The sequence below is a fragment of the Somniosus microcephalus genome, chromosome 17, assembly GCF_052327205.1.
Source record: "Somniosus microcephalus isolate GS21.2 chromosome 17, FLI_Smic_1.0, whole genome shotgun sequence".
NCBI classification, from domain to species: domain Eukaryota; kingdom Metazoa; phylum Chordata; class Chondrichthyes; order Squaliformes; family Somniosidae; genus Somniosus; species Somniosus microcephalus.
The window spans coordinates 36395873-36420867 of record NC_141003.1 but is presented as its reverse complement, the minus strand read 5'-3'; the positions used below and the strand labels follow the sequence as shown (position 1 = coordinate 36420867).

Below are 24995 nucleotides of genomic sequence, written 5' to 3'. Positions count from 1 at the left end.
TTTTAAAAATTTATTTGAAGATTTAGTGATGTTTTGGGGCTTATATTATTTATAGGTTTGACCGGTCTTCCTGTCAAACTTATGAATGAAGCATTCCCTGCTACCAGTGGCTCTCCATGGCCCACGTGATCCCAGGGGATGCATCGAACTAACTGCGCCCCTGGGATACGCAAGCACTGCGCACCGGCAGTTGGAGGAGGCCCAGGATCGCAATTCCACGGGCGGGGGCCCACAGCTCAACAGCCGGTGCGCTAGGTAAGTGCAGGTCGGGGCTTGCACCCGCGGGAAGCCTCCGACCCGAATTTCTGGGCCATTAAAGACATTCAAAACCACAAGACTCCAAGACAGTTCCTGAACTACTCCAGTCGAGTTTCACTGTGAGGTGATGTGATTTGTGTTGGGCAAACAAGATGCCAAAAATGAAATGTAGATACACATTGCAACCCCTAAAAGGAATGGGCCAATTATCATGAAGAACCAAGTAATGGTGGTCACGTTTCAAGGAGGTAAATCTGAAAGAGCACAGTTGTGTTAAAAGGCTTGCTGATGTTTATTGAAAGAAGACATCACTCACCTGTTGTGGAACTGGCAGTAGACCCAGTTGTGGTGGTTGTCCCTGCTGTTGCAGTTGTTTCTTCGGAACAAAAACAAAAGCATTGACAAGTATTACATCCAACTTGAACTGGGACAGCATTGAGAGAGTTTCAACATGAATCAGCAATTAATGCACAAACTAAAAGAGAGTGCAAAACGTTTTAAACCCAACACTACCGGTGCCAAATCAGACTGTGTCCAGCCTTAATATTAGTTGTGTCTTCCATCTGTGTCACTGACAAACTCTCCATCAAGTGAGTGACATTCGGGAAGCTTGACTTTGGGACACTTAATCCATTCAGCATATCTTGGTCTAAGACTGCACTGACATTTAGTATACAGAGGGTACATTGAAAACATAATGGTGACTTCGGCAAGAAAATAATACTATCATTCACAAAATGAGTATCACAGTTTGAGATGAAGATGCAACAACATTGTGGAGTCTCACAACTCTTCCTCTCAGTGATTTAACAGCTGAATACTACAGTCCCATCTGGAGCGATTCCCTGTATATCAAGATACTTGATGCAGAACTGAAGGAAGCTGATCACCGTATTACTAACTGCCCATGACAAACTTTATTGTGCTGCTACTTTCAGCATGATCATTTCAGTTGCATGATCTCATTAATCTTTTGGCACATGTTCCGTTCACCAAGCAGAACAGGCTGACTTTAAAGGCCTACATTTAAGGAAGATGGGTGTTAAATGTGCCGATTAAAACAGGTCGTAACGAGCTTTATTCAATATTTAAGCCATTAACTATTGTCCTGCAGCAGGAATGGACTAAGTTGTGAGAAGAGCAAAGGAATGGACTTTCACCGACAAGGAGCTGGAGCTGAAAAAGAACACTTGTATCTAAGGCCTTAATATTATATATTGATAAAAGCCATCACTCACCAGTTGGGTAAGAGGTGGTCCAGCCAATTGTAGTTGGTGTCTCTGTTGTAGTTGTTCCTTCTGAAAAATATTAAAGACGTTAAAAACCACAAGACTCCAACTCAGTTCAGAGACTACTCCAGTCGAGTTTCACTGTAAGATGGTGTGATTTGTGTTGGGCAAAAATGATGTTAAAAATGAAATGTAGATACACATTGCATCCCCTAAAAGGAATGGGCCAATTATGTTGAAGAACCAAATAATGGGTTTTCACTGTCAAGGAGGTAAATCTGAAAGAGCACAGTTGTGTTTAAAGACTTGCTAATGTTTATTGAAAGAAGACATCACTCACCAGTTGTGGAACTGGCAGTAGACCCAGTTGTGATGGTTGTCCCCGCTGTTGTAGTTGTTCCTACTGAAGAAAAACAAAAGCATTCACAACTATTACATTCAACTTGAACTGGGACAGCATTGAGAGAGTTTCAACATGAATCAGCAGTTACTGCACAAATTAAAGAGAGGATGCAAAAGCGTTTAAAACCCAACACTACCAGTGCCAAATCAGACTGTGTCCAGCCTCAATATTAGTTGTGTCTTCCATCTGTGTCACTGACAAGCTCTCCATCAAGTGAGTGACATTTGGGATGCTCGATTTTGGGACACTTATTCCATTCAGCATATCTTGGTCGAAGACTGCACTGGCGTTTAGCATAAAGAGGATACGTTGAAAACACAAAGGGGCCTTCGGCAAGAAAATAATAATATCCTTCACAAAACGAGTATCACAGTTTGAGATGGAGATGCAACAACATTGCAGAGTCCCAGACCCCTTCCTCTCAGTTAGTCAATAGCTGAACACTACAGTCCCATCTGGAGCGATTCCCTGTCTATCAAGATACTTGATGCAGAACTCAATGAAGCTCATCACCGTATTATTAACTGCCCACGACAAACTCTATTGTGTGATTACTTTCAGCAAGATAATTTCAGTTGCATGATCTGTAGTGTATGTACCTTTAAGGGGAGAACTACTTTTTACAGCTCCTGTATACTGTAGTACCGGCAGTGACCACACCTGTATATAAACCCTGAGTAGGGACCTGTACAGTTAATTTTAGATTAACCCTCATCCAGTAAACACCTGTTGATTGTTCCCTGCAGTCTCTTGTCTCATTATTGAAGGAAACACAACATCAAGATACACGGATCTAACAGTGGCGACGAGACGATTCAAACCTACCTGCAACTCTGCATCACCTCCCAGGGATTCGTTCCTGGAGAACAGTGAAAGAAGAAGGCCGAGTCCAGAAGCACGGGCGTCGACCGTCCAGCGGAGATTTGAGCATCGCAGGGGAGGCTGTTGAGAGCTGGGCTTGGTTCTCCAGTCACGGTGGTCCAGCTAAACGGGCTGGCAACAGGTACAGCGCAGACCCTTCCCGGACAGCAGCGGCTAGAGCCGACCGACGGCACAGAAAAGGCCGAGCAGCGTTGACGGGAGGAGAGGGTAGAGCGCACAGGGCGCAGCCGGTGTTCAGCACCGAGCGGTGTCGACGGGAGAAGAGAGAGGGTAGAGCGCAGCCGGTGTTCAAGGGCCGAGCAGCGGCAACGAGAGAGAGAGGCGCGCAGGAAAATGCGCAAGCCGGTGTTCAAGGGCCGAGCCGCAGCGGAGAAGAAGGGAGAGCGCGGGAGACGCCATTAAGAAGGGAGAGCGTGGGAGACGCCATTTTGAGCCGCAGCGGAGAAGAAGGGAGAGCGCGGGAGACGCCGTTTTGAGCCGCAGCGGAGAAGAAGGGAGAGCGCGGGAGACGCCATTTTGAGCCAGTCTAACCACACCCAAAAATGCCGAAGAGTGGCAGTATCACAGCGTTCGACAATGAAGTCGAAGATTGGACGACATATGTCGAACGCATTGAAGTATACTGCAAGGCGAATGAAATGCCAGATGACAAGAAAGCGCTGGTATTGTTGAATTCAATGGGTGCAAAAATGTATGGTTTACTGCGAAACCTAGTAAACCCAGAGAAACCAGCAGAAAATAATTTTGAAAACACGGGGCTAGATTTTCAGTATAGACAGTTTTGGGGCGCTAACGTAAGCGCCCGCCCCAAAGTAGCGCCCCGTTGCCGGAAATTCAGTGGCTTCGCCCTAAGAGGTTGGTGAAGCGCTAAAAGAGGCGTTCCACTACTATCTTTAGGCGCTAAGCCGGCGGTGCAGAGCGCAGCGCCCGAGCTCGGGCGCAGCGCACGGCAGACACTCTGGTGCCAGTGAGCTCTTAAAGGGGAAGGATGCATGTGTTTTTTGAGGAGGAGGAGGAGGAGGACATAAATACACCGTTCACAACAACACACTGGATCCTTCCACACAACACATGCAGACTGCCGTTTATAGTGCAGGAGGAGTGCCCTTTAATTTGCGCTCCCCAGGGTGTGTTGCGTTCCATTTTACAAACGCTCTGGACGCCAGCCGCACAATGGGGCGGTCCGACTGAAGTTTGGATTCGGGGCGGCCAAAGGGCGTTGCACGAGGATGTGACGTCATTTTCTGCGCGCGCATCCGGGCGGCCGCTAAACTTTGCGCCGGCGCTAACGGGCAACTTAATTTGGGGCGGGGCGCAAACTGCGCTGCGCCCGGGCGCTACACGAATTGCGCCCGAAAATCACTTCTCTTAAGGCGCTAACTGCTGGCGCAAGCAACTGAAAATCTAGCCCATAGTGTCAATCCTACAGGACCACTTAAACCCCACACCGCTGCTGATAGCAGAAAGATTTAAGTTTCACAAAAGGAACCAGCATAAAGATGAAAGTAATGCTGAGTATTTAACGGAACTGCGCAAGCTATCGAAACACTGCCAGTTTGGAACGGGACTAGCAGACACTTTAAGGGACAAGTTCGTGTGTGGGCTGCAAAGTGAAGGAATCCAGAAACGGCTTCTATCAGAAAAAGGATCTTACGCTGGACAAGGCTTTCAGCATGGCAGTATCACACGAAGCAGCAGCATGGGGCGCAGCAGAGATACAACGGAGACCGCAAGAATATGGCACAAATGAAATGTCATACGGAACAGTGAAGTGCTATCGCTGCGGTAGAACAACACACGACCATAAGGATTGCTGGTTCAAGGACCAAGTGTGCAGACAGTGTGGAAAAGTAGGACACATAGCAAGAGTCTGCAGGTCGGAAAAGAAAACCAGCAGCAAGAAATCTCCACAGGAGAAGTACAAGAAGGTACATAAGGTGACGGAGAGTAGTTCAGACGAACAGAAAAGTGATACAGACTCTGGAAGCAAGGAGCTGGGTTGTCTGAAACTACATAATGTGATCAAAACGGAGGATCACCAAACTATCTGGGTCACGCTCAAGATAGCCGGAGTCCAAGTGAAAATGGAATTGGACACAGGATCAGCCCTAACAGCCATAAACCGAAGGGACTACAAGCGGCTATTCTCACATATACCCTTGAGAGATACAGAGATCGTCTTGAAGATGTACACGGGGCAAAAACTCTACCCCAAAGGAAAAATAAGGGTGAACATTATATATAACGGCAAGGAAACACCAAAAATGGACCTATATGTATTGCCAGAGGGAGGACCACCACTACTAGGACGTGAATGGATCTGGAAGATACAGCTAGATTGGCATTCCATACAAGCACTGACTGTAGATGCCAAAAAGGATGACGACGTCACACCTGGACGACTGTCAAAAATGCTAACTGACGCACAAGAAGTGTTCCAGGAGGAACTCGGAACACTAAAAGGCATAACAGCGATGATCAAAATAGAGGAAAATGCAAGCCCAAAGTTTTTTAAGGCCAGACCGGTGCCTTATGCGATCCGCCCAGCCGTCGAAGCAGAGCTGGAAGGTTTGGAACGTTCAGGAGTACTGTCCAAAGTGGACTGGAGCGAGTGGGCTACACCCATCGTTCCTGTAATGAAGAGGTCATTGAGTAATACACCTGCGGAAACAAAGAAGGTTCGCATCTGTGGGGACTTTAAGGTGACAGTGAACCCAGTCCTTCACACGGTACAATATCCGCTTCTGCGGATTGAAGATATTTTCGCCTCGCTATCTGGAGGGAAATGCTTCACTAAGATTGATCTGGCCCAGGCGTACCTGCAAATGGAGGTAGAAGAAGCCTCGAAACAGTACCTCACGAGCAACACTCATAAAGGTCACTACCAATACAACCGGCTGGTGTTCGGGGTAGCATCAGCTCCGGCTATTTGGCAAAGGGCAATGGATCAAGTCCTGCAAGGGATTCCAGGGACCCAGTGTTATTTGGATGACATCCTGGTCACGGGCGAAAATGACAGTGATCACCTCACCAACCTGGAGCAGGTGCTCACTAGATTGAAGGAATATGGGCTCCGAGCTAATCGCCACAAATGCGAGTTTTTCCAGAAGCAGATCTCGTATTGTGGCCACGTTATTGATGAAGAGGGGTTACATAAGTCCCCTGAAAAGATTGAGGCAGTAGTCAAGGCTCCAGCACCGGAAAATGTGTCACAACTGAGGTTGTTCCTCGGGCTGGTGAACTACTACCATAAGTTCTTGCCAAATCTGTCTACCGTACTACACCCACTGAACACCCTACTGCAAACGGGGGTACCATGGAAGTGGAATGGCGAATGTAATTGAGCTTTCCAGAAGAGCAAAGAATTGATCACATCAAAAGAGGTGTTGGCTCATTTCAACCCAGCACTACCAATTCGGTTGGCGTGTGATGCATCACCCTATGGCATTGGAGCGGTGCTGTCGCACAAATCCTCGGACGGCTCAGAGAGGCCAATAGCCTTTGCGTCACGATCACTAACCTCAGCCAAGCGTAACTACGCCCAGATTGACAGGGAGGCCTTCAGCCTAGTGTGGGGAGTGAAAAAGTTCAACCACTATCTGCACGGGCAGAAGTTCTCCTTGCTGACTGACCACCAACCACTTGTCTCCATCTTTAATCCAAAGAAGGGCGTTCCGGTGATGACTGCACAACGGCTACAAAGATGGTCCCTTTTTCTAGGGGCGAACCAATATGAAATCGAGTATAAGGGCACGAAACAGCATGGAAACGCTGATGGGCTATCACGCCTGCCACTGCCTACTGCGGAGGAAGCACCAGCAGTGGACCCTGTCGAAATATTTAATTCGACTATAATTGAACGCTTGCCTGTAACTAACGCTGATATAGAGAAGGAGACCCGAAATGACCCGACACTGTCTCGGGTATATGACTTGACGGTGAAGGGATGGCCAACACATGGCGACTCACTGTTGCCAGCATTCTCATCCAGAAGAGAACAGCTGTCAGTATGCCAGGGGACCTTGATGTGTGGATCCCGAGTGGTAATTCCACCCAAGTTAAGGGAGAGAAGGATGTGAAGGCCTTAGAGATGGTGCAGAAATGATTTACAAAAATGGTTCCAGGAATGAGGGACTTCAGTTATGTGAAGAGATTGGAGAAGCTGGGGATGTTCTCCTTAGTGCAGAGAAGTTTGAGAGGAGATTTGATTGAGGTGTTCAAAATCATATTTGATCTCGGCAGAGTAGATAGAGAGAAACTGTTTCCATTGGTGGAAAGGTCGAGAACCAGAAGACACAGATTTAAGTTGATTGGCAGAAGAACCAAAGGCGACATGAGGAAAAACTGTTTTACGCAGCGAGTGGTTATGATCTGGAATGCACTCCCAGAAAGGGTGGTGGAGGCAGATTCAATCGTGGCTTTCAACAGGGAATGGGATAAGTAACTGAAGGAAAATCATTGGCAGAGCTATGGGGAAAGGGCAGGGGAGTGGAACTAGATGAAATGATGTTGCAGAGACACGGCACGGGCTCGACGGGCCGAATGGACTCATTCTGTGCTGTAACCGTTCTATCACCCTATGATTCTATGATGTTCCATTCACTAAGACAGGACTGGCTGAATTTAAAGGTCCTCATTTAAGGAAGATGTGTGATTTAACGTTCCCATTGAAATAAGTCATAACGAGCTTTATTCAATATTGAAGCCATTAACTATTGTCCTACAGCAGGAATGGACCAAGTCGCTAGAAGAGCAAAGGAATGGAATTTCACTGACACGGAACTGAAGTTGAAAAAGAACACTTGTATCTAAGAAATAACAACAGAAAATGCTGGAAAAACTCAGCAGGCCAGGCAGCATCCATGGAGAGAAATTAGAGTCAAAGTTTCGGGTCAAAACCCTGTGTCAAGACCCGAAACGTTGACTCTAATTTCTCTCCACGGATGTTGCCTGGCCTGCTGAGTTTTTCCAGCATTTTCTGTTGTTATTTCGGATTTCCAGCATCTGCAGTATTTTGCTATCGTACTTGTATCTAAGGCCTTGATATTATATATTGAAAGAAGCCATCACTCACCAGTTGTGGAGCCAGTGGTAGAGACAACTGTAGTTGGTGTCTCTGTTATCGTTGTTCCTTCTGTAAAATATTAAAGACATTCAAAAACACAGGACTCCAAGACAGTTCCTGAACTACTCCAGTCGAGTTTCACTAAGGTGATGTGATTTGTGTTGGGCAGAAATATGCCAAAAATCAAATGTAGATACACATTGCATTCCCTAAAAGGAATGGGCCAATTATCTTGAAGAACCAAGTCATGGTTTTCACGGTTCAAGGAGGTAAATCTGAAAGAGCACAGTTGTGTTAAAAGGCTTGCTAATGTTTATTGAAAGAAGACATCACTCACCTGTTCTGGAACTGGCAGTAGACCCAGTTGTGGTGGTTGTCCCTGCTGTTGTAGTTGTTTCTTCAGAAGAAAAAGAAAAGCATTGACAAGTATTACATCCAACTTGAACTGAGACAGCATTGAGAGAGTTTCAACATGAATCAGCAATTAATGCACAAATTAAAAGAGAGTATGCAAAATGTTTTAAACCCAACACTACCGATGCCAAATCAGACTGTGTCCAGCCTTAATATAAGTTGTGTCTTCCATCTATGTAACTGACAAGCTCTCCATCAAGTGAGTGACATTTGGGAAGCTCGACTTTGGGACACTTAGTCCATTCAGCATATCTTGGTCTAAGACTGCACTGACATTTAGTATACAGAGGGTACATTGAAAACATAATGGTGACTTCGGCAAGAAAATAATACTATCATTTACAAAATGAGTATCAGCTTGAGATGGAGATGCAACAACATTGTGGAGTCCCACAGCTCTTACTCTCAGTGATTCAACAGCTGAATACTGCAGTCCCATCTGGAGCGATTCCCTGTATATCAAGCTATTTGATGTAGAACTGAAGGAAGCTCATCACCGTATTACTGACTGCCCACGACAAACTCTATTGTGCTGCTACTTTCAGCATGATAATTTCAGTTGCATGAGCTCATTATCTTTTGGGACATGTTCCGTTTACTAAGCCTGGACAGGCTGATTATAAAGGCCTACATGTAAAGAAGATTGGTGTTTAAATCTGCCTATTGAAACAGCTCGTAACAAGCTTTATTCAATATTGAAGCCATTAACTATTGTCCTACAGCAGGAATGGACTAAGTTGCGAGAAGAGCAAAGGAATGGACTTTCACTGACAAGGAGCTGGAGTTGAAAAAGAACATTTGTGTCTAAGGTCTTGATATTATATATTGATAAAAGCCATCACTCACCAGTTGGGTAGGAGGTGGCCCAGCCAATTGTAGTTGGTGTCTCTGTTGTAGTTGTTCCTTCTGAAAAATATTAAAGACATTAAAAACCACAAGACCCCAACTCAGTTCAGAGACTACTCCAGTCGAGTTTCACTGTGAGATGATGTGATTTGTGTTGGGCAAAAAATATGCTGAAAATGAAATGTAGATACACATTGCTGTAAAGTCTGTGGGTTGTGCAGTTAATAAATACACAGACTTCAGAAGTAACAACAAACAGGTCTTTACTATTCGAAGGTCCGGGCGAATCTGCCCCAGTTATCCTGTCACAACACTTATATACTGGTGTGGTCACTGTCGGTATTACAGTATACAGAAGCCAAACAAGTAGTGCCACACTTAAAGTAGTTCCCTTAAAGGTGAACGGTTACATACAATAATTTCCTTAAGGGTAGACGGGTACATACACTACAATCCTCCTTTTTTAGCTTTCAACATACTGAGTCCATAGTGGACATACATTATCACATATATATATATATACAGATTTATTTAAGACAGTTCATAGATTCAGTCTTTCGGGAGGTTTCCGGATTCTGTCCGGGTAACGCCGCAGTGGTGTCGTCATTCCAAGCGGGCTAGTAGGTGTTTCTGGTAAAGTTGAATCGGCTCGAAGCACAGTGTCAGGTTCCTCTGACTCCAGAACTACCAGATCGGACGTAGGTGTTCTGGGTAACTCAGTCTCAACCTTATCCGGGTAAGGTGGTGAAGTCGGGGGCCCATTTGTGGCGGACCCTATGATCTGGTCAACATGGCGCCTTATTATATTGTCTCCAATGTCCACAGTGTACATCAACGGGCCTAGCCTTTTTCCAATCGTTCCAGGCTGCCATTTCTCAGTACGATAGTCCCGGGCCAAAACTCGTTGACCGGTCTGGAAGGATCTAGTGGCCCTTTCGTTCGTGCTCTGGAATTGCCGGTTCTCTACGTCCCTTCTGACGTTTGGTTTGAGTAAATCCAGCCGACATCGTAGGCGTCTATTACAAAACATCATCGCGGGAGTTTGATTCGTGACCGCATGGGTTGCATTTCGGTATGCCAACAAAAAACTATCCACCTTATGCTGTAAACTTATGTCTTCATTACTCATGGCCTTTACGGCCTTCTTGAAGGTCTGGACAAACCTTTCAGCCAATCCATTGGAGGCGGGATGGTATGGGGCTGACGTGTAATGTTTAACCCCATTGCTCTTTAAGAATTTCTTAAATTCCTCAGATACAAATTGCGGTCCATTGTCAGAACAGATCTGTTCTGGCAGGCCATTCCGAGCAAACATAGTCCTTAACACCGTGATGGTTTTTTCCGTCGTGGTGGTGGTCATCTTAATTACTTCTGGCCACTTGGAGTGGGCATCTACCGCTATTAGGAACATCGAGTCCATAAATGGACCAGCAAAGTCGATGTGTACTCTTTGCCAGGGAGATGAGGGCCACTCCCATGGGTGCAGAGGAGCCTGTGGTGGCGCATTCTGAACCCTCTGACATCCTAGGCAGTTCTTCGTGATCTCCTCTATGTTTCTATCAATGCCTGGCCACCACACAAACGCTCTTGCTAGATTTTTCATCTTTACTCCCCCCAGATGTCCTTCGTGCAGCTCCTTTAGTACCTTCTTTTGGAGTTTGGGTGGAATCACCACTCGAGATCCACACATCAGGGTTCCTCGACACACTGACAGTTGTTCTTTCCTCTGTGCAAATGCTTGCAGTGTTGGTTCGCTCTGTGCTGGCCATCCCTCCACCGTTACATCATAGACTCGTGAAAGAGTCGGGTCATTCCTTGTCTCATTCTCAATCATTGAGTTTGTTATCGGTAGACACTCCACTATGGATGAGTGGAACAACTCTACTGGGTCCACCATACTCGCTTCTTCTACCATCGGCAATGGCAAGCGTGACAACCCATCAGCATTTCCATGCTGTTTAGACCTTTTGTACTCAATTTCGTATTGGTGTGCCCCAAGTAACACGGACCACCTTTGTAACCTTTGTGCTGTCATGGTGGAAACGGCCTTATTTGGGTTGAATATGGACACCAACGGCTGGTAGTCTGTCAGCAATGTGAACTTTTTACATTGTAGGTAATGGTTGAATTTCTTCACGCCCCACACAAGACTGAGGGCCTCCCTATCTATTTGGGCGTAATTTCGCTCCGCGGGTGTCAATGATCGGGATGCGAAAGCCACTGGCCTTTCCGAGCCATTTGGTAGCCTATGCGAGAGTACTGCCCCAATTCCGTACGGGGAAGCATCGCAAGCTAGACGAAGGGGTAATGCTGGGTTGAAATGAGCCAACACTTCTTCAGAGGTAATCAACTCCTTGCTTCTGTGAAAAGCCTTTTTGCATTCCTCACTCCACTTCCATGGTGTTTCTTTCCGCAACAGGTCATTCAGCGGATGCAGTACCGTGGATAAATTTGGCAGAAACTTGTGATAGTAATTAATCAACCCCATGAATGATCTTAACTGTGATACGTTTCCTGGGGCGGGGGCCTTCACAACCGCTTCTATCTTTTCGGGTGACTTATGCAGTCCCTCTCGGTCAATGACATGACCGCAGTATGAGATCCGTTTTTGGAAGAACTCACACTTCTTGCGATTAACCCGAAGGCCATACTCCTTCAACCTGGTGAGTACCAGTTTCAAATTCGTGAGGTGTTCTTCCTCATCTTTTCCCGTGATTATAATGTCATCTAAGTGGCACTGCGTGCTTGGAATTCCTTGTAACACCTGTTCCATGGCCCTCTGCCAAATTGCTGGCGCCGAAGCTACCCCAAAGACCAGTCTATTGTAGCGATACAAGCCTCTGTGAGTGTTGATGGTGAGGTACTGGCGTGACTCTTCCTCGACCTCCATCTGTAGATATGCTTGAGCCAGATCTATTTTCGTGAAATGTTTCCCTCCAGCCAACGAAGCAAAGATATCTTCAATCCGCGGAAGCGGGTATTGTACCGTGTGAAGCACCGGATTCACAGTAATCTTGAAATCTCCGCAGATACGGACCTTCCCCGGTCCCCCAGGCTTATTACTCGGTGAGGACTTCATGACGGGAACAATGGGCATGGCCCACTCACTCCAGTCCACTTTTGACAGAACCCCTGATCGTTCAAGTTCTTCCAGTTCTGCCTCCACCGCTGGTCGTATTGCGTAAGGAACTGATCTGGCCTTAAAAAACTTTGGGCTTGCATTTTCTGCAATCTTAACCTTTGCTTTAATACCTCGCAGCATTCCCAGTCCTTGCTGGAATACCTCCTTAGCTTCGTCCAATATCCTGGACAACCGTTCAGGTTTGACATCCTCTTTTTCGGAATCCACCGTCATGGTGTTTAGGGACTGCCAGTCCAATTTTATTTTTCGGATCCACTCCCGTCCCAGGAGTGGTGGTCCTCCCTCAGGCAATACATACAGGTCCAACCGGTGATGATCTTTATCCTTGTATCTCACCTTGACTTCTATCATTCCGATGGGGAATACTTTGTGCCCCGTGTATGTCTGTAGTACTAGTTCTGTATCCCGTAGTGGAATATGCTTGAAAAATTTCTTATAGTCATGCTTATTCATGACTGTCAACGCCGATCCGGTGTCCACTTCCATTTTTACTTGGACCTTTGCAATCTGTAGCGTTATCCAGATAGTTTGTCGGTCAGCTTCATTGCTCACGTTGTGGATTCTCAGACTGTCCAGTCCTTTGCATTTGGAGTGTGAGTCCGACTTCTGTTCCTTCAGACTCTTCCTAGTCGCCTCTTGTACCTTTCTGTACCATTTTTGTGAGGACTCGTTATTGCTGTACGTCGTTCCTGACCGGCACACTTTAGCTATGTGCCCGATCTTGCCACATTTCCGGCATTCTTGGTTTTTACCCCAGCAACGCTTCTGGTCGTGTGTTGTCTTCCCACAACGATAGCATTTCGTAGTCCTCGAGGTGATGTGGTCCACCCCTAGTGCCACCGCCTTCCGCTGCATTACCGCCGTTCCTTTTGCTGCGGCTTCGTATGATGCGGCTATAAGGACAGCCCTGTCAAGTGTGAGGTTGTTCTCTTCCAGTAGTCGCTTTTGCGTCCCTTCTTTGGACAATCCACATACGAACTTGTCTCGCAGTGCCTCTGTCAGATTCCCTCCGAACTGGCAGTGTTTCACTAGCCTCCGCAGTTCGACCAAGTATTCCGCGTTGCTTTCGTCTTTCTTCTGCGTTCTCGCATAGAATCTGAATCGTTCAGCCAGCTTCAACGGTGTGGGGTTCAAGTGATCCTTCAGCACCGCTACTATATCCTCGAAAGTCTGATCCGCCGGTTTAGCTGGAGAGAGAAGATGTTTCAACAACCCGAATGTTTTCGCACCCATCATGTTAAGTAAGGTTACAGCTTTTTCCTCCTTAGCTATTTTGTTAGCCTTACAATGTATCTCAATACGTTCCACGTACGTGGGCCAGTCTTCTATTTCGGAGTTAAAATCGTTGCTGTCCCCACGCTTAGGCATCTTCCTTTCTTTGGGTACAACACAAATATTTCTTAAAAATTTTTTTTTTTTTTTCCTAAGATGGCGGCTTTTCCCGCGAATTTGGCGGTTTCCCGCTCTTCCTTTCTCTCCCCGCCCACTTCAATGGCGGTTTCCCGCTTCTGTCAGCTCCTCCGCCTAATGGCGGCTTCCCGCGTTTCTTCCTGGTGGAAGGGGTACGCTTTCCCCGCAGCGGACAGGTTCAGCCGCTGGGCTGGCTCTCGCACAGCTCCCCCTACTCGGCTCTGTCTTCTCCTCCCGCCCGCACGGCTCTACCGGCGCTGGGTACACCCCGTTAACGGAGGACAGTTCAGCCGCTGGACTGGCTCTCGCGCAGTCTCTCACCCCGTTTTCGGCTGTGTCTCTCTCCCACTCCCGTACGTTCGGTTTTGCCGGCTCTGAGTACCCCGTTGGTGGAGAACAGCTCAGCCGCTGGACTGGCTCCTCGCAGTCTCTCTCCCCGCACCCGGCTCTCACCCGCACGGTTCCCGTTCGCCTCCCCAGCCCTCTCGCAGACCGGTGTTCCCCTCCCCGGCTGCGGCTGGGTTTCTCTTCCTGTGCCTACTCACAGGCTCAGCGCTTCGTGGCTGCGGTCGCTGCCCGGATTTTTCCCGCCGATCGCGGTCCGGCTGTCACCCGACGCCGTTGGACCCGACTTTTGACCGGCTCAGCTCCCCCTCGACCGAGGTCGAGTGCTCTGCCCTTATCCTCCGGATATTCTCTACACCTTCCCCTACTCGCAGTCTCTTCGGCCGCCTTGTTCCCTGCTGATCGGCTCACTCCGCACCGTGGTAGAAGGGTAGTCAGTGCCTGTTGCAGACGGAAGCTTTTGTTGCTAAAGTCTTCCACCTTTCTCCTGCTGCAGCCTCGTGTTTTCTTCCAGCAGCACGAGGAGGGCGGTTGCCTCTCTTCGACGCTCTTCTTGCTTTGGTAATCTTGCCGCAGGGTACGATCGGACTCGTCGCCACTGTAAAGTCTGTGGGTTGTGCAGTTAATAAATACACAGGCTTCAGAAGTAACAACAAACAGGTCTTTACTATTCGAAGGTCCGGGCGAATCTGCCCCAGTTATCCTGTCACAACACTTATATACTGGTGTGGTCACTGTCGGTATTACAGTATACAGAAGCCAAACAAGTAGTGCCACACTTAAAGTAGTTCCCTTAAAGGTGAACGGTTACATACAATAATTTCCTTAAGGGTAGACGGGTACATACACTACAATTGCGTCCATTAATCAGAATGGGCCAATTATCTTGAAGAACCAAGTAATGGGTTTTCACTGTCAAGGAGGTAAATCTGAAAGAGCGCATTTGTGTTAAAAGGCTTGCTAATGTTTATTTAAAGAAGACATCACTCACCTGTTGTGAAACTGGCAGTAGACCCAGTTGTGGTAGTTGGTCCTGCTGTTGTAGTTGTTTCTGCTGAAGAAAAAGAAAAGCTTTCACAACTATTAATGGGCCAGAAATTCGGGTCCCCACGGGTGAGTATGCGCTGGGTACTCACGCGTAGGCCCAACGAAAGTGCCGGTTTCGTGCATGCACTGCGCATGCGCGGGAAACCGGAACTTCCGTTCCATTAAAGGAAGCGGTTCACAGGTCGAACGCGTGCGCCGGAGAGGCAGCACGTACGCCTGGAACTTCTGTTTTTTTTGCAGGTTTCTCCGGGAGGATAAGTCTCCAGGAGCTACGCTTTTAAAAAGCAGTGGCAAGGCCTGCTTTTAACAAGGTAAGTGGTGAATTAAGTAAAATTAAAACATTTTTCCACAGGTTTATTATTTTTAAAAACTTTAAAGAAAGGTAAGTTTATTTTTAGCCCCGTTAGAAACTGTAATTAATTTTTTCAAAAATTTAAATTATTGTTTAAAATAGTTATTTTATGTAATTTATAGTTATTTTAAAAATGTGATAAAAAAAAAATTATTTGAAGTTTTAGTTATGTTTTGGGGCTGAATTGTATTCATAGATTCCTGTCAAATCTATGAATACAGATTCCCTGATACCATTGGCTCTCCATGGCCCACGTGATCCCAGGAGACGCTTTGAACTAATGCGCCCCTGGGATATGCAAGCACTGCGCGCCGACAGTTGGAGCCGGCCCAGGATTGGAATCCCATGCAGGCCCACAGCACAACGGCCGGCGCGCTAGGTAAGTGCAGGTCGGAGGCTTGCACCCGCGGGAAGCCTCCGACCCGAATTTCTGGGCCATTCCATCTAACTTGAACTGGGACAGCATTGAAAGCATTTTGACATGATTCAGCAGTTAATGCACAAATTAAAAGAGAGTGTGCAAAACGTTTTAAACCCAACACTACCGGTGCCAAATCAGGCTGTGTCCAGCCGTAATATTAGTTGTGTATTGCATCTGTATAACTGACAAGATCTCCATCAAGTGAGTTTTATTTGGTAAGCTCGAATTTGGGACGCTTAATCCATTCAGCATATCTTGGTGTAAGACTGCACTGACATTTAGTATACAGAGGGTACATTGAAAACATAAAGGTAACTTCAGCAAGAAAATAATACTATCCTTCACAAAACGAGTATCACAGTTTGAGATGGTGATACAACAACATTGTAGAGTCCCAGACCCCTTGCTCTCAGTTAGTCAACAGCTGAACACTGCAGTCCCATCTGGAGCGATTCCCTATATACCAAGATACTTCATACAGAACTGAAGGAAGCTCATCACCATATTACTGACTGTCCACGACAAACTCTACTGTGCCACAGGTCCACAATCCCTTATCCGCAATTCCAAAATTCGAAAAGCTCTGAAAACCGAAAGTTTTTCGTGGAGCGTCACTCGTGTGCACGACATGACCCGAGTGGCGCCAAACATGACCTGACGCGGCCGATGCTTGACCCACGCAGGTGTGAGGCGTCAGTTGTGTCTCAGCGCTGCTACCAGTCACACGTGCGTCTGCTGCTCTCTGATATGTTTTGTTATTTTGTGATTTTGAGTTTAATTTCACTGTGAAAATGTCAAAAAGAGCTGCAGATACCTCTACCGTTCTGAAATCCGAAAAATTCCGAATTCCGAAACACATCTGGCCCCAAGGGTTTCGGATAAGGGATTAATAACCTGTATTACTTTCAGCATGATAATTTCAGTTGCATGATCTCATTATCCTTTTGGGTCATGTTCCAAAAAACGCTTGATAAAGTGCCACATAATAGGCTTGCCAGCAAAGATGAAGCCCATGGAATAAAAGGGACAGTGGCAGCATGGATACGAAATTGGCTAAGTGTTAGGAAACAGAGAGTGGTGGTGAATGGTTGCTTTTCGGACTGGAGGAAGGTATACAGTTGTGTTTCCTGTTGTGTATGTACCTTTAAGAGAATAACTGGTCTCAGACTGCAGTACCGGCAGTGACCACCCCTGTACAAAAGGCGCTAGAGAGCCTCGGTTGTTTAGATTCGTTATGGACTTCCACCAGTAAACATCTCTTTGTTTTCACTCCTGCTAGTCCGTGTTTAAATCATTCACGGACTTAAAACTGGCGACGAGTAAAGAAACGAACTTACCTGCAACTCAGCAGCAGCTCCGACGACGTTGTTGAAGGTTGGAGCCAGAAGAAAGAAAAAAAAATAGAGGCCATTGAAACTCGAGAAACGGGCGTCGACCGTCAATCATCGGGTTCAAGGCTTTGCAGGAGCGACTTTCCAGAGCCAGGCTGGGTTCCTCGGTCCGTGGTTTCCCAGCTAATCGGGCTGGCGGCAGGTAGTGCTCTGATCCTTCCTGGGCTGCGGCGGGCTGAGGCTCGATCGGGTGGCCTTTCAACGGGGCCGGGCAGCGTGTCGGGAAGCAAGGAGAGAGAGAGAGGGTGGAGCATACAGGGCGCGGCTGGTGTTTCGAAGCTGGGCAGTGTTCGGACCTCAGAAGAGGGCGGGAAGTGTCCCAGAGGGTCCGCTCCACAATGGGAAAATAAAAAATAAAAAGAATACGCGCAAGAAACCGTGGAAAGCAGCACTAACAACAGTGGGGAAGAAGACAAAGCGCGGGAGGCGCCATTTTGTTAAATCGGAGAAGAAGGCAAAGCGCGGGAGGCGCCATTTTAGATTTGCAAGATGCCGAAGACTGGCTGTATCACTGCTTTTGATAATACATTAGAGGACTGGACCACGTATGTGGAAAGAGTAGAGGTATATTTCGAGGCAAACGATATAGCGGAGGGGAAAAAGGCATCGATATTGTTAAACTTAATGGGCGCTAGAACGTACGGCCTATTGCGGGATCTGATTACTCCAGCCAAACCGAAGGCGAAGAGTTTTAACGAAATTGTTGCTGTTCTACAGGAGCACTTAAACCCTGCACCGCTGTTGATAGCAGAAAGATTTAAATTCCACAGGAGAACTCAGCACAAAGATGAGAGCAATGCTGAGTATCTTACGGAACTACGCAAGCTATCAAAGCACTGCCAGTTCGGAGCAGGACTGGCAGATACCCTACGGGACAAATTTGTCTGTAGACTCCTGAGTGAAGGAACACAGAAGAAGTTACTCACAGAAAAAGAGCTGACGCTAGATAAGGCTTTCAGCGTGGCAGTATCATATGAAGCAGCAGCCAGGGGAGCTGCAGAAATTCAACAAAAACCACAGGAATACGGCACCCACGAAATGACACGGGGATTTGCAAAATGTTATCGCTGCGGCAGAACTAACCATGACCAGAAGGACTGCTGGTCCAAAGACAAAATATGCAGACAATGCGGGAAGATTGGACACATTGCACGAGTTTGTAGGTCTGGGAAGAAGACCAGCGAGAACAAAAAGGCTACTAAGGAACCGTACAAGAAAGTACAAAAGATGACGGACAGTAGTTCCAAAGACCAGATGAGCGATAGTGAATCCGGAAACAGGAGACTAAGCTGTCTCAAACTTCACAATGTAATCGCAAAAGAGGATCACCGAACCATTTGGGTCACTCTCACGATAGCAGGGTCCCAAGTTAAAATGGAATTGGATACAGGATCAGCGCTAACCGTCATGAATCGACGAGACTACAAGCGGCTATTTACACACATACCCTTGAGAGAGACATCCATCGTCTTGACGACGTATACGGGGCAAAAAGTATACCCCAGAGGAAAAATAAGGGTGCCTGTCGAGTACAATGGCAAGAAAATACGGAAATTGTATCTCTACATACTGCCAAATGGTGGACCACCGTTATTGGGACGGGAATGGATCAGGAAGATAAACTTAGATTGGCATTCCATTCATGCAATGACGGTGGACGGTAAAAAAGATGAAGACGTCACTCCTGGACGATTGTCAACAATCTTAGCTAACGCCAAAGAGGTATTTCAACAAGAACTGGGCACGCTTAAAGGCGTAACCGCCTCGTTAAAAATAGAAGAGAATGCAGTTCCCAAGTTTTTCAAAGCGAGACCGGTACCATATGCAATTCGCCCAGCCGTCGAGGCAGAGCTGGAGAATCTGGAGAAGGCGGGCGTGTTGTCTAAGGTCGACTGGAGCGAGTGGGCGACACCCATCATTCCTGTCATGAAAAAAACGTTAAGCAATAAGTCCGGAGAGCCAAGGAAGATTCGCATCTGTGGGGATTTCAAGGTGACGGTGAACCCTGTCCTTCACACAGTACAATATCCTCTTCCAAGGATAGAAGACATCTTCGCCTCACTGTCTGGAGGGAAGCGTTTTACAAAAATTGACCTAGCACAAGCATATTTGCAGATGGAGGTTGAAGAGTCCTCTAGGAAGTATCTCACGATAAACACTCACAAAGGTCTTTACCAGTATCATCGATTGGTATTCGGAGTAGCATCGGCTCCGGCGATATGGCAAAGAGCGATGGAACAAGTCCTGCCAGGGATTCCGGGGACTCAGTGTTACTTGGACGACATCCTTGTAACAGGTGAAGATGACAGTGAACACCTTAACAACCTAGAACAGCTGCTCACTAGACTACGGGAACATGGGCTGCGAGCCAACCGCCCCAAGTGCGAATTTTTTAAGAAACAGATATCGTATTGTGGCCACGTGATTGATGAAGAGGGGTTACATAAGTCCCCTGACAAAATTGAAGCGGTTGTTAAGGCCCCAGCGCCTGAAAATGTGTCGCAACTGAGGTCATTCCTCGGGTTGGTGAATTACTATCATAAGTTTTTGCCGAATTTGTCGACAATTCTGCACCCACTGAACGCCCTTCTACGAACGGGGGTAGCAAGGAAATGGAGCGATGATTGTATACGTGCTTTTCAGAAGAGTAAGGACTTAATCACTTCGAAGGAAGTATTGGCTCACTACAACCCAGCACTGCCAATCAGGCTGGCATCTGATGCGTCTCCCTACAGCATTGGGGCGGTACTGTCACATAAATTCCTTGATGGTTTGGAGAGGCCGATAGCTTTTGCGTCACGCTCGTTAACTTCTGCCGAGCGTAACTACGCCCAGATTGACAGAGAGGCCCTCAGCCTAGTGTGGGGGGTGAAGAAGTTCAATCACTATCTGCACGGTCAAAAATTTACTCTACTAACCGATCATCAACCTCTTGTCTCCATTTTCAACCCTCAGAAGGGCGTACCGATAATGACAGCACAACGGCTGCAGAGATGGTCCCTTTTCCTAGGGGCACACCAATATGACATTGAGTACAAAGGAACTAAACAGCATGGAAATGCTGATGGATTGTCATGTCTACCGTTGCCGACGGTGGAAGAAGAAGACCTTGCAGTGGATCCAATGGAGTTATTCCACTCGACCATAGTCGAATGTCTCCCTGTGACGAATGCAAACATAGAAAAGGAGACACGGAATGACCCGACACTATCACGGGTCTATGATTTAACGGTGAAGGGATGGCCAGCACATGGTGAACCACTGCTGCCAGCATTCTCGCCGAGAAGAGAACAGCTGTCAGTGTGCAGAGGAACCTTGATGTGTGGATCCAGAGTAGTAATTCCACCTAAGTTGACAGATAGAGTGCTCAATGAGCTTCATGAGGGTCATCTGGGTGCGGTAAAAATGAAGAGCTTAGCCAGAGCGTTTGTGTGGTGGCTGGGAATCGATAGAGAAATCGAAGAGATGACCAAGAGCTGTGCAGGATGCCAGAAGGTCCAAAACGCCCCACCACAAGCTCCTCTGCATCCATGGGAGTGGCCCTCATCTCCATGGCAAAGGGTGCACATTGATTTTGCTGGTCCCTTCATGGACTCGATGTTTTTAATTGCGGTGGATGCACATTCAAAGTGGCCAGGGGTAATAAAAATGTCCTCAACCACCACGGAAAAAACTATCACAGTTTTACTAACCATATTCGCCAGGAATGGGCTGCCTGAACAGATTTGCTCTGACAACGGACCACAGTTTGTGTCTGAAGAGTTCCGGAGGTTCTTAAAGAACAATGGTGTTAAGCATTACACATCTGCCCCATATCATCCAGCCACTAATGGATTGGCCGAGAGGTTTGTCCAAACATTCAAGAAGGCTATCAAGGCAATGTGTAATGAAGATATACCCCTACAACATAAGGTGGACAACTTCTTGTTTGCCTACCGGAATGCGACACATGCGGTTACCAACCAAACTCCAGCCATGATGTTCTTCAATCGAAGACTACGATGCCGCTTGGATTTGGTTAAGCCAAACGTTCGAAGAGATGTGGAGAACAGGCAGTTTCAGAATATGAATGAAAGGCCGACCAGGAGTTTTAAGATAGGTCAACCAGTTTTGGCCCGGGACTACCGCACTGAGAAATGGCAGCCAGGAACGATTTGTACACGACAAGGACCTCTCATGTATACCGTGGACGTTGGGGAGAGCATTGTAAGACGCCATGCTGACCAGATTCTAGAGTCACTGGAAAACGTCAACTCCACACCACGATCTGATACACCTGGTAATGAAATCGACGTTGCAATTGCAGCTACCGCAGAACCGGTAATATTGGAAGCAGATGAACCAAACAACGACATTGATTCCGACTCAACATTGCCAGAAGAACCTGTTACCCCAAAGAGGCGTTATCCAGACAGAATCAGGAAGCCTCCTCAAAGACTGAACTTATAATTGCTTAAACTTAACCACTGTATCTAGTAACAGTAATTGTGATTGTAATTCGTTATCATTTAGTTGTTAAATGAATGTTATGTACTGTTTATCTAAAAGGGGAGGAATTGTTGTGTATGTACCTTTAAGAGAATAACTGGTCTCAGACTGCAGTACCGGCAGTGACCACCCCTGTATAAAAGGCGCTAGAGAGCCTCGGTTGTTTAAATTCGTTATGGACTTCCACCAGTAAACATCTCTTTGTTTTCACTCCTGCTAGTCCGTGTCTAAATCATTCACGGACTTAACATTTCCCAGGGGTCGGTATGAGGACTACTGCATTTCCTGATATATATTAATCACTTGGACTTGGGTGTACAGGGCACAATTTCAAAGTTTGAAAATAACACAAAACTTGGTAGTGAACAATAAGGAGGATAGTGATAGATAAGGAGGATAGTGATAGACTTCAAGAGCACATAGACAGGCTGGTGGAATGGGCGGACACGTGGCAGGTGTAATTTAATGCAGATAAGTGTGAAGTGAAACATTTTAGGAGGAAGAATGAGGAGAGGCAATGTAAACTGAAGGCTACACTTCTAAAGGTGGTGCATGAACAGAGAGACCTGGGGCTACATGTGTACAAATCATAGAAAGTGGCAGAGCAGGTTGAGAAAGTGGTTAAAGAAGCATACAGGATCCTGGGCTTAATAAATACGGGCATAGGGTACAAAAGCAAGGAAGTTATATTGAACCTTTATAAAACAATGGTTCGGTTTCAACTGGAGCATTGTGTCCAATTCTGGGCACTGCACTTTAACAAGGATGTGAAGGCCTTAGAGAGGGTGCAGCAATGATTTACAAGAATGGTTCCAGGAATGACAGACTTCAGTTATGTGAAGAGACTGGAGAAGCTGGGGTTGTTCACCTTAGTGCAGAGAAGGCTGAGAGGAGATTTGATAAACATGTTCAAAATCAAGAGGGATCTCGAAAGAGTAGATAAAGAGAATCTTTTCCCATTGGCGGAAGGGTTGAGAAGCAGATGACACAGATTTAGGGTGATTGGCAGAAAAAACCAAAGGCGACATGAAGAAAAACTTTTTTACACAACGAGTGGTTATGATCTGGAATGCACTCCCAGAAAGGGTGGTGGAGGCAGAATCAATCATAGCTTTCAACAGGGAATGGGATAAGTACCTGAAGGAAGAACATTGGCAGGGCTATGGGGAAAGGGCAGGGGAGTGGAACTAGAGGAAGAGCTGCTGCAGAGACACGGGATGGGCTCGACGGGCCAAATGCTTTACTTCAGTGCTGTAACCATTCCATCATTCTATCATTCTATGATGTTCCGTTCACTAAGACAGGACTGGCTGATTTTAAAGGCCCTCATTAAGGAAGATGTGTGATTTAACGTGCCTATTGAAATAAGTCATAACGAGCTTTATTCAATATTTAAGCCATTAACTATTGTCCTACAGCAGGAATGGACTATGTCGCTAGAAGAGCAAAGGAATGGAATTTCACTGACAAGGAGCTGAAGTTGAAAAAGACACTTGTATCTAAGGCCTTGATATTATATATTGAAAGAAGCCATTACTCACCAGTTGTGGAGCCAGTGGTAGAGCCAGTTGTAGTTGGTGTCTCTGTTGTCATTGTTCCTTCTGAAAAATATTAAAGACATTCAAAATCACAAAACTCCAAGAGAGTTCCTAAACTACTCCAGTCGAGTTTCACCGTGAGATGATGTGATTTGTGTTGGGTAAAAATATGCTAAAAATGAAATGTAGATACACATTGCATCCCTTAAAAAGAATGGGCCAATTATGTTGAAGAACGAAGTAATGGGTTTTCATGGGCAAGGAGGTAAATCTGAAAGAGCACAGTTGTGTTTAAAGACTTGCTAATGTTTATTGAAAGAAGACATCACTCACCAGTTGTGGAACTGGCAGTAGGCCCAGTTGTGGTGGTTGTCCCTGCTGTTGTAGTTGTTTCTGCTGAAGAAAAACAAAAGCATTCACAACTATAACATCCAACTTGAACTGGGACTGCATTGGGAGAGTTTCAAAATGAATCAGCAGTTACTGCGCAAATTAAAAGAGTATGCAAAAGCGTTTTAAAACCAACACTACCGGTGCCAAATCAGACTGTGTCCAGCCTTAATATTAGTTGTGTCTTCCATCTGTGTCACTGACAAACTCTCCATGAAGTGAGTGACATTTGGGAAGCTTGACTTTGGGACACTTAATCCATTCAGCATATCTTGGTCTAAGAGTGCACTGACATTTAGTATACAGAAGGTACATTGAAAACATAACGGGGACTTCGGCAGGAAAATAATACTATCCTTCACAAAACGAGTATCACAGTTTGAGATGGAGATACAACAACATTGAAGAGCCCCACAACTCTTACTCTGTTAGTCAACAGCTGAACACAACAGTCCCATCTGGAGCGATTCCTATATATCAAGATACTTGATGCAGTACTCAATGAAGCTCATCACCGTATTACTGACTGCCCATGACAAACTCAATTGTGCTGCTACTTTCAGCATGATAATTTCAGTTGCATGATCTCATTATCGTTTTGGAACATGTTCCATTCAGTAAGACAGGACAGGCTGAATTTAAAGGCTTACATTTAAGGAAGAATGGTGTTCAAACGTGCCTATTGAAACAGGTCGTAACGAGCTTTATTCAATATTTAAGCCATTAACTATTGTCCTACAGCAGGAATGGACCAAGTTGCTAGAACAGCAAAGGAATGGACTTTCACTGACAAGGAGCTGGAGTTGAAAAAGAACACTTGTATCTAAGGCCTTGATATTATATATTGATAAAAGCCATTACTCACCAGTTGTGTAGGAAGTGGTCGAGCCAATTGTAGTTGTTGTCACTGTTGTAGTTGTTCCTTCTGAAAAATATTAAAGACATTGAAAACTACAAGACTCCAAATCAGTTCCGAAACTACTCCAGTCGAGTTTCACCGTGAGATGATGTGATTTGTGTTGGGTAAAAATATGCTAAAAATGAAATGTAGATACACATTGCATCCCTTAAATAGAATGGGCCAATTATCTTGAAGAAGCAAGTACTGTAATGGGTTTTCACTGTCAAGGAGGTAAATCTGAAAGAGCACAGTTGTGTTAAAAGACTTGCTGATGTTTATTGAAAGAAGGCATCACTCACCTGTTGTGGAACTGGCAGTAGACCCAGTTGTGGTGGTTGTCCCTGCTGTTGTAGTTGTTTCTGCTGAAGATAAACAAAAGCAATCACAACTATTACATCCAACTTGAACTGGGACAGCATTGAGAGAGTTTCAACATGAAATCAGCAGTTACTGCACAAATTAAAAGAGTATGC

At 46.2% G+C, this 24995-nt stretch overlaps 1 protein-coding gene across 1 annotated transcript in view; it reads right to left on the bottom strand.

Moving 5' to 3' along the window:
• LOC147105636 (uncharacterized) overlaps nucleotides 1–24995 on the bottom strand; it is a 308669-nt gene that overhangs the window by 39633 nt on the left and 244041 nt on the right. The window contains exons 117-125 of the mRNA XM_086010932.1: nucleotides 24822–24884; nucleotides 24487–24546; nucleotides 23565–23627; nucleotides 23235–23294; nucleotides 14986–15048; nucleotides 9098–9157; nucleotides 8175–8234; nucleotides 7847–7906; nucleotides 1828–1890 (exon numbers count right to left, since the gene is read on the bottom strand). Coding sequence (XP_085867058.1) covers nucleotides 1828–1890; nucleotides 7847–7906; nucleotides 8175–8234; nucleotides 9098–9157; nucleotides 14986–15048; nucleotides 23235–23294; nucleotides 23565–23627; nucleotides 24487–24546; nucleotides 24822–24884 — 552 coding nt within the window. The remainder of the gene's footprint in view (nucleotides 1–1827; nucleotides 1891–7846; nucleotides 7907–8174; nucleotides 8235–9097; nucleotides 9158–14985; nucleotides 15049–23234; nucleotides 23295–23564; nucleotides 23628–24486; nucleotides 24547–24821; nucleotides 24885–24995) is intronic.